This window comes from Manacus candei, unplaced genomic scaffold, assembly GCF_025592945.1.
Source record: "Manacus candei isolate 608988 ecotype Guabito, Panama unplaced genomic scaffold, ASM2559294v1 h1tg000047l, whole genome shotgun sequence".
NCBI classification, from domain to species: domain Eukaryota; kingdom Metazoa; phylum Chordata; class Aves; order Passeriformes; family Pipridae; genus Manacus; species Manacus candei.
This window is the reverse complement of record NW_026138095.1, coordinates 2,754,193-2,763,004: the sequence shown is the minus strand read 5'-3', so window position 1 is coordinate 2,763,004 and position 8,812 is coordinate 2,754,193. Positions and strand designations below refer to the sequence as shown.

General features: G+C 52.8%; 1 protein-coding gene across 2 annotated transcripts in view; it reads right to left on the bottom strand.

Moving 5' to 3' along the window:
• Positions 1-5,859: 5,859 nt before the first annotated feature.
• The window catches only part of RGS9 (regulator of G protein signaling 9), a 32,278-nt gene continuing 29,325 nt past the window's right edge, over positions 5,860-8,812 (bottom strand). The window contains exons 18-19 of one of the 2 annotated variants that reach the window (XM_051797670.1): positions 7,879-8,252; positions 5,860-7,014 (exon numbers count right to left, since the gene is read on the bottom strand). In XM_051797670.1, the coding sequence (XP_051653630.1) occupies positions 6,858-7,014; positions 7,879-8,252 (531 nt within the window). In that variant the 3' untranslated portion in view covers positions 5,860-6,857. Of the gene's footprint in view, positions 7,015-7,878; positions 8,253-8,812 lie in introns of those variants that run through there. The other variant, XR_007906270.1, reaches the window with a different exon arrangement.

Here is an 8,812-nt window from a genome sequence, read left to right as displayed (position 1 = left end):
TAACGACTTAGAAATATGTATAAATTTAAGTGGTTTTGAATAAGGACAGTGTTTCAAAAAGCACTCGAATTGTTACTTTGAAATAAGCCATTATTTTCTGCTTTTTTAAATTCCAGTCTTTAATAGGGGATGAGACCCAGACTGTCAAGAACCAAGGAGAGTTTTTGATGTAAATGAAAAGTAGCATTTAAGAAGTATAAGTGTCCCATAATAGAGCCCAGAGCAAATTGCCAGCTCCCAGATCTGCCTGGAGCATCCAGGACTCCTTCCAGCCCAGGAAATCAGAGCAGGGGGGTTTAGAGGCCACATCCTCTCTGGTGCTGACCTCATAGCTGACCTGGTTCCTTCTGGTGAGACCCCTGAAGGCTCCTTGGGCTGATTTCTCTACCTCTGCCAAAAGTCCAGAACAGACACTGTGTTTCAGTGGGATTTATAAGGAAAACCCTTCTGTCCCCCAGTGCCATCGCTGGAGAAAAAACATCTGGCAAGGATGCATTGCTGGGATGAACATGAGTGATTCACACAGCCAACAAGGAGTTCAGGGTCCTCATGCTCAGACCCTCCATGGACACCCACTCCTGGCAGAGCCAGCTCTTCCCAAAACATTGACTGGGAAAGAAACAGTTCTCAGAGGAGGCAGCAGCAGGACACAGGTCCTCCCTTTGCTCCCCACACAGGGAACAGTGGAGCAGAACTGAACCTTCCTCGCTCCCAGCCATGCCAGAGGGTCTTCCTGAGTTGCAGGGACACGGTTCTCCTGATCTGGGAGAGCAGAGCCAGCTCTACCAAGGAGCTGAAGTGGTGGCAATGAGAGAGCAGGTGAGGGATGAATCATGGAATTATTAAGGTGGGAAAAGATCATCAAACCCAACCATAAACCTGGCACCACCACCATGTTCACCTCTAAGCCATGTTCCCAGGTGCCACATCCACACATTTTTTGAACACTTCCAGGGATGGTTGAGCCTTAACACTTCCTTGAGTAGTTTGTTCCAATGCTTTACAACCCCTTCCGTGACATTTTTTTCCTAACATCTAATCCAAGCCCCCTGCTGGTGCATCCACTGAGGATGGCACGTGTGTGGGATGAAGGTGGGACCAGGGAGGAAGGTGGGATCAGGGAGGAAGGTGGGATCAGGGAGGAAGGTGGGATCGGGGAGGATTCCTGCTGCAGTGGAGCACAGCACAACAGGAGAGCAGTCAGCAGAGCAGAAACAGGAGCTGGCCCCAGACAAAAGGCCCAATTATCCATCCTCCTGCAAACAAACAGCCCCTCAGCCCAACTTTTTCAAAGATGGCTCAGAAGAGAAAAGGGCCGCGGGATCGGAGGGATCAGCCTAAGTCATGTACATCTATTTAACAAGAAAACTCATTGATAAGCAAACCACCTGATGCTTGCACAGCAGAAAAGAAAACACCTGGTTCTGCCTGTGGGTTGATAAGCCAATATCTTTAATCTTTTTTTTTTTTTTCTCTTGATGACTGAAGTACACACTCTGTGCGGCCCTGTGCTCCAGCCACATTGGTAATAGTAACAAAGCTTTGATGTCCCCCTCATTCAACAGAATGTTGTTTAGTTCAAAGTGAAGAACAGAGGCAATTCTTTGCTTTTAAATTATTAGCTCCCTAAGTCTTCTGTAATGATATAGTTTGACTGAAGTGTGCAGTTTATTAACTACATAAAGACGATATTATTAGAGCGGAGAAAGGCAGCCGAAAGTTTTGCCTTTCAGCTCAGCAGCAGGGGTTTTTGATACTTTGATCTCAATCAATGCTAAATGTCTTTGTGAGATAGAGGGAGCAGCAGAAATTACCTTTGGCACCATGACTGCATCAATTATTTAGTTCTTTTTCTTATAAATTAAAGTGTTCTTCAACTTTTACCCCAATTTTTTCTTCCTCTTCTTTTTTTTTTTTTCTTTTTTTTTTCTCCCCCTTCAGTTATTGGGGGGGGGGGGGGGGGGGGAAGGGCTGACTGGAAGAAATTTGGCTATGAGCATTAATAAAAGTACCACTGACCTTTCCCAGTCCTGGTCTGGGAGGGTCTTCTCTGGGTGAGGAGATGGATTCATGTGAACAACAACAGGAAAAGGAGAGCTCTGGGTAATGTGCTGTTTAACCAAATGGCTGTGTAGGCTGTTATTCCAAATTTGTTTATCTTTAGACTAAATTCCTTCTTTTTTTTTTTCCTCATCTCTGTCTTTTCCAGTATTGCTAGCATGAATACAGTCGGAAAAATGGGACACCTGACCAGAAAGATGGAGAAAGACTAGTTATAAGAGCCTACAGTGACAGCACAGGAGGGAATGGCTTCCCAATAGCTTCAAACTGACAGACAGCAGGGAGAGTCACCATTCCTAGAAGTGTGCAAAAAACATGGGGACTTGGTTCAGAGATGAATATGGTTGGGGGTGATGATCTCAGAGGGCTATTCCAGTCTTCACCATTCCATGGTCTATGATTCCAGTGGCCCAAGGCTGAAAGCAGAGCTTGCAAAGCACCAGAGCACAGATCCTGGAGCTGCAGCAGGTGCCTGCACCCTGCACATTGCATGCACTAATTGTTGTTAAAGCCCCAGGTGTCAGGTGATGCCACCCAGGTATGAGATGCCACCAAACCCTACCCACAGAGGAGCTGTGCCCAGCCTTGAGTTAGTGCCCTGGAGCCAAGGGAGGGAATAAACCATTCCCAAAGCTGATTCATCTCATCCTAAGAAGTGTTACTGACTCCTTCCCTGGGACAGGGGGAACCCAGTGTGATGGGGCCAGGGGTGAGCAAGGATAATATAGCTCAGAGCTTCTGCTGGATAACAACAAATGGGTGAATATTTCAGGGCAATTTGTGCTCTTTCAATACTTCAGGGAAGAGATTGGAGCAGAGCCAAGGGAGGAGGGTATTCCTGCGATCCTGAGGACAGAAGTTGGTGGCTGGGTTTAGTTCTGTGGTGTACCAGAGCATGTTAGAAACCACTGGGACCAGAACCTCAACTGGGAACACAAGCAGTGGGACCACAGAGGTGCTGAGGGAATGACTTTAAACCAGGATTTAAAATACTGACCTCTGGCCAGAGAAATTCTTTGTGAGCGAGAAATAAAAGAGGTCTTTGCAGAGGTGTTGAAGCATGAACTATGGGAACTTCTGTATATCTATATGTAGAATGTGTTGAAGAACAACATAATTCTGTTTTCGTGGTGATCAAAGTTTTGCAAGAAGGAGGACTTGAGACAGTGTGCTGAGCTGCTATGGCAACAGGAATTTTAAAAAGTAAACTGACTTGCAAGAGCTTATCTTTTACTCCTTAGTGTGGTGCAGAACAGATCTGGGAACCTCAGCCTAAAAGAGAGGTGCTCACCTCTGCTTCTGGTGTATTGCAAAATGCATAAAACACACCCCTGTTGGCAAGGGGAAAATCACCCTGGTGGCTGGGTTTGTCCCTGCATCCCCGAGGCTCCTGCACCCCGAAAAGCCAAGTCACGATGGTTCTTTCACAACATACTTATCCTAACTCAGGTGTTCAGGTGCTGGGGTGAATGGAGCAGGAACCTCTCTGGCTGGGCTGCCACCCCATTCTGGGAGCAGGGATGGGCTGTAAGGGGATGCAGCCTCCCTCAGAGGTGAATTCCGCCCACGGAGCGGAGTTTCCAAGAGCACCGTGTGGTGGGCTCGGTTTACAGCTCGGCTTTCAAGCCACCCTCACAAAATGTAGAGGCAGCGGTGTCAGGGGCTCTCCTGACAGCTCCTTTCAGAAGGGGATGCTGTGAAGAGCTGTCACGCTCTGAGTCAGCTGTTCTGCCAGGGCTGGCATTCCAGGCAGGAAGAGCCTGCTCGCGGAGCTATCCCAACCACGCCGCCTGCCAAAACCACACTGGGAATCCCATGGGAACAAGCCCTCTCCTGAGCCAGCTGGTACTTCCTGCTCCCGAGGCCTGATCCTGCTGGATGCTGAGCATTCTTTGTTCCATTTTTAAATTCATGAGGCTTGAGCAATGCACAGTCCGAGACCTCGGAGAGGGAACAGCCCCTCGGCGTTTTCAGCCGTGTGGCCCAGCTGGAGAGGAGGCAGTGAAATGTCAGGCTTGAGGAGAGATTTGAGAGATGCCGGTCGCCTGGAAAAGAGATCTTTAATCTGAATATTTTAACCAGGTTCTCCGAGCTGGCCATGCCCTCCCACACCCCTCTCCTCTGTACCCCAGTCCCACAGCACGGCCAGAGAGGGGCTCCCCCAAAACTGGCAGCCCCTCACAGCATCCAGCTCCCACTCAAGGCTCCAGCGAGAGGCTGAGGATCACCAGCATGGGACTCACTCCCATCCTATCCCAACAGTGTCCCCTTGAGGTTGGTGGCTGAGGCAACCCGGGAAGAGCCCTCACAGAGCTGTGGGGGAACCCCAGAAGCTGCTCTTGTTTTCCAGGCTGGCCCATACAACAAATCCCTTGGGTCAGCCTGAGTGGAGGATGCTGGAGGAGCCCACCCCAACCTGGGGTGTGGGACCTCCACACCTGGGAGTGCAGCACTTGGAGAACCACTCAGATAAGCGTCTTCCTTCCGAGTTCATTCCGTGAATATCCACGTTCAAGCACCGCAGCCCGTCCTGCAGCACAGCAGCTCAGCCCTGGAGCATGGGAGCTCCTCCAGCACCTCCGGGAGCTGGAGCAGGGCCATGGCTGCTCCGTGGGGCTGTGCAGCTGCTGTGGAGAGGGGACGGGGCTTCCTCACTGCTGCTGCCGCTGCCGGAGTCTCCTTTCTTCTGTCAGCCAAGCAGCAGGGAGTTTTCTGAGAAACTGCCCACAGGGAGCGATCACTTTTTCCAGTCATTAACCTCACACATCCCTCACATTATCGGAATACCTTGGATGTCTGAGTTGCTGCAGTGAGCTAATTCCTCCAGGTGACTGCAGGCAGCGTTAAGTGGGCTCCTGCACAGCGAGGGGATTTGAACTGCCAGAGCTGAAAGCACTCCCGACTCCAGCACGCCAGGCCTCCAGCGGGGGCAGAGCCTCAGATGTCACCGTGCGAGCACAGAGCGGTGGCAGGAGGGATCCAGGGCTCTGGAGCTGTCGTGCTCCTCCTGCACTCAGCAGGCACCTGGGGGGGTCCACGGGAGAAGGGAGGAGAGCAAGGCACTGGCTTGAGGTGCACAAGGCAGTACACCCTCCTTTTTCCTCCCATGGGAAAAAGCTGCAGGAGTTCTCAAGTTTAAAGATAGTGGGGGGAAAAAGCGGTGCCCTGAAGGGAAAAATGTTGGGAATCCCCAGTGCTGGCCTCTGGGATGGAGATGTACCTGACTGTCTGGGTGTCACTGCATCCCAGCCCCGACAGAGCAGCACTTTTGGATCCTGAAGTCCTTCCTCTGGTGTAGAAGATGAACATGAGGAGCAGAAGGCAAGGAGATTCCCAAGATGAGCCCCAAACCAATGAGAGAAATATTAGCAGTAGGATGGCTCTTGTCTTATGCACATTAAATACCATATTAGTAACTGTTACACATCACAATGTCTATATGTCATGTTTCCTGGATCATATGTTGCCAGTGTCCCATCAGGAGTGGCTGAGTAACAATATTAACACAAAAAATCGCAAAAGACACAACATTCTGTGCCATCAATAATAGGTGCCACCACCAGTGACCGTGGAGCAGGACCATGTCCCTCTGACAGAGCAAAGCTAGCGAGAGCCAATGTGCATTTCTACAAGAGAAGCATCACGGGCAGTGTGGGGCATCAGCCTCCTGCCAACCCTCAGCTCCCCTGGGAAAGAGGCTTTGGAGACAGAAACAGCCTCTTGACCTTCCCAAACTGTCCTGTGATGAGAAGTGTCACCCCAGGCCCGGGGGAAATGGGGAGCACTGAGTGTGTCTGAGGAGAGATTTAAATCCCACAGCAGGAGGGAGGAACCACGGCAGCCACACAGGCAAAGCTCCATTTATAATCAGAAAGGACAAAACAGCAACATCAGAAGTCACAGGTCATGGCCAAGCTACAGAACAGTGACCCACAGCACACACACCGAGGGAACCCCTCCACATGAACAAAACACCACACGACATAAGGAAGGCAATGGTCTGACACTCCTGATAACAGCACAGGTAAAGGCCATGGCAATGCATCAATCTGAGTTTGGAGGGTCCCAAAATTTGTTTTGGATCTTCCCAAGGTGTTTCTGGGGTGCAGTTCAAGCTATGGTTTCACACCCACGCAATGGGAAGCTGGAGCTGGTGCAGGAGGGCTCTGGAGCCTCTGCTCTCCCTTCTGCACTCCTTGCCCTCTGGGATCAGTTTTGGTTTGGATGAAGGAATGATGCTATGCCACATAGCTTCTCATGAGGGGGCACTTTATTTTCCCCAGCAATCATCTGTGTCTTAATAAACCTGCTTTTAAACTAAAAGATTGTTATTAATAAGAGGTGGACCCAGGCTGGGGACACAAACACGTCCCAGTCTTGGCACTGCAGCCTGAGTCGGGCTGTGAAAAACCCCTGCCAGCCCTGCTCCAGCTGTGCTGGGTTCAGTGTGCTGACACCTCATGGCCAAGCAAGAAACTCCAACGAGACACCGTTTCCAGGACATTCACACACACATACACTCTCCATCTGCTCTAAGGCTGGGAAAGAGTTTCATCTATCGAGAAGTCTGTCGTGAACAGACCTGGATAACCCAAAGACAGGAAATGAAACCAGTCCAGAAACACTCTGAGTTCTTGGATTACAAACGGGCACTGCAGGGTCTGTTATCCGTTGCTGTGGTGGTCTGAGTGCCCCTGATGCTGAGGGATGGCTCTAATGTAGTTCCCCAACATGGTCCACGTGCTGACCCGCTGCGGTCTCAGGCCTGGAAAGAGCATCCATGCCAGGGCTGCTCGTTACCCTGCTCTCCCCTCCTCCGTGGGGGTCTCCCAGGGGCAGATCAGCTCCTTCGTGGAGTCCTTACGAGCCCGGGGGTGTCCGTCCTCCCCCTCCTCGGAGCCCTCGGGGCACACTCGGCTCTCGGAAGGCGCGTCCGCTCTGACTTGGAAGAAGCTGTGTTGTGAAACAGAGACTCATCACACACACACACACGGCACTTTTTGATGTGCTCTGAGGCAGCGAACCGAGCCCGGCTTGGAGACTTCCACTGTTCAAACCCCAAATCCCAAAGCAAAGCGCCCAGGCACGAGCCCACAGAGAGGGAAAATGAGGGGAATGTGAGCTCCCACCCCTTTGAAGCTGAGAAGCCGTGTGACACAGCTCCGGAGCACGGAGCCAGGTGGAGCAGGAGCCCCCAGGTTTGTGCTTTTGAATTTATAATGTGGACTCATCCACTCAGTCAGCAGTAGAGGTGGGTTAACTGATAGCAGGGACATGGTTCTCTGAGTGAGGGACATGGCCGGGGTTTGGTTCCAACAGGGAGAGCCTCTCCTGGAAAAAATCCCCCCTCTCACACCTCCTGCCCCAGAGCAACAAATGCTTCACGACTCTCCCTCAAGATTTCTCCTCCCTTGTCACTTCTGGGTATCTGACTTGAAACCACTAAACCAAACCTGAACCAGTGCTCAAGAACAAACACCAATATACGAGTGGTTTTCCAAACTGAGGGACTAAAAGTAAAACCTGGGGTTTTGCACCCCCGAACAGGAGGTGTGAGCACAGCAGAGGCACCACCGGAGTTGTCTCCTGCCCTGATCCCATCAGAAAACACATCCAATGTGGACAGTAGGTGTGGAGACAGGGGGAAGAGACGTTTCAGAGCCTGGTCGGGATTCAGGTGGCACAGGTGGGATTGGTGGGGTTTAGCAGCAAGGGTAGGAAATGCAGCTGTCAGGTGGGTTCTTGGAGACCTCTGGCTAATTACAAAGAGCAATGGTGGTGGTGGGGAGGATGCCCAGGTGCCCGGGCAGTACTGACCTGCTGACCACCTTGGTGTCCGGGCGCAGCCGCCGCTCCCGCTCTCCCAGCGGCTGCACCTTCCCGTGGGGCACGGCCGGGCACCGGGGCGACAGCGCGGCCAAGGTGGGCGAGGTCCAGCAGCCCCTCCTCAGGAACCGGCCCAGGGACCTCCTGCTGCCCGAGGGGAAGGGTCCAGGCCCGGCCCCCCGGGGGTCCTGCAGGGTGCCCATGGTGCCGCTGCTGTCCAGGGCCAGGCTGGTGGGCGAGGGGCAGGCGGTGCCCTGGGGCAGGGCCGGGGGATCAGGCAGGGTTGGAGGCAGGGTGGGCAAAGGAGGGGTGCTGGTGCCAGCGTGGGCAGCTGGGCGAGGGGCCTGGGAGGCGAGGTGGCACGGCTGTGGGGAGGAAAAGGAGATAGGCTCAGTCAGGCGCGGCGGTGGTACACTGGTGCCTGGTCTCTCCAGGCTCCATCAGGAGAACAAGCCCTCTGCTTCTCTGGAGAAGGGCCCAGTGCCACAGGGCCAGGGCAGCCACAGTGCTGCCAGGAGAGACAGGGCTCAGCTGGGAGGCAGCTGTCAGCCACCCCAGCCAGGCCTGTGCCAGTGTCCCCACCCTGCAGCTCTGTCCCCTTCCCTGCCCTCCAGCAGGAGCGCGGAGGTGTCACAACTTGCCTACGGAGAGCAACGGGGTCATTGCTACCAGCCCTAGTGGGTGCTGACAGATCCGGCCCCACACCCACTGGGATGCTGGAGGAGACACCAGCTTGTCTCATTCCTCACAAGGATTAGCTCCAGGCACGGGGGAGCCTGTCATCCCGAGAATGTGATCTTGGTTATGAACACCACAGCCATGTCACACCCAAGGCAGCACTGCGCTGGCTGCTGCCGTGCCCAAGGAACATACTCTAAGCCCGAGCCCTGATGACTGGTAACACAAATCACATCTTGTGCTGAAG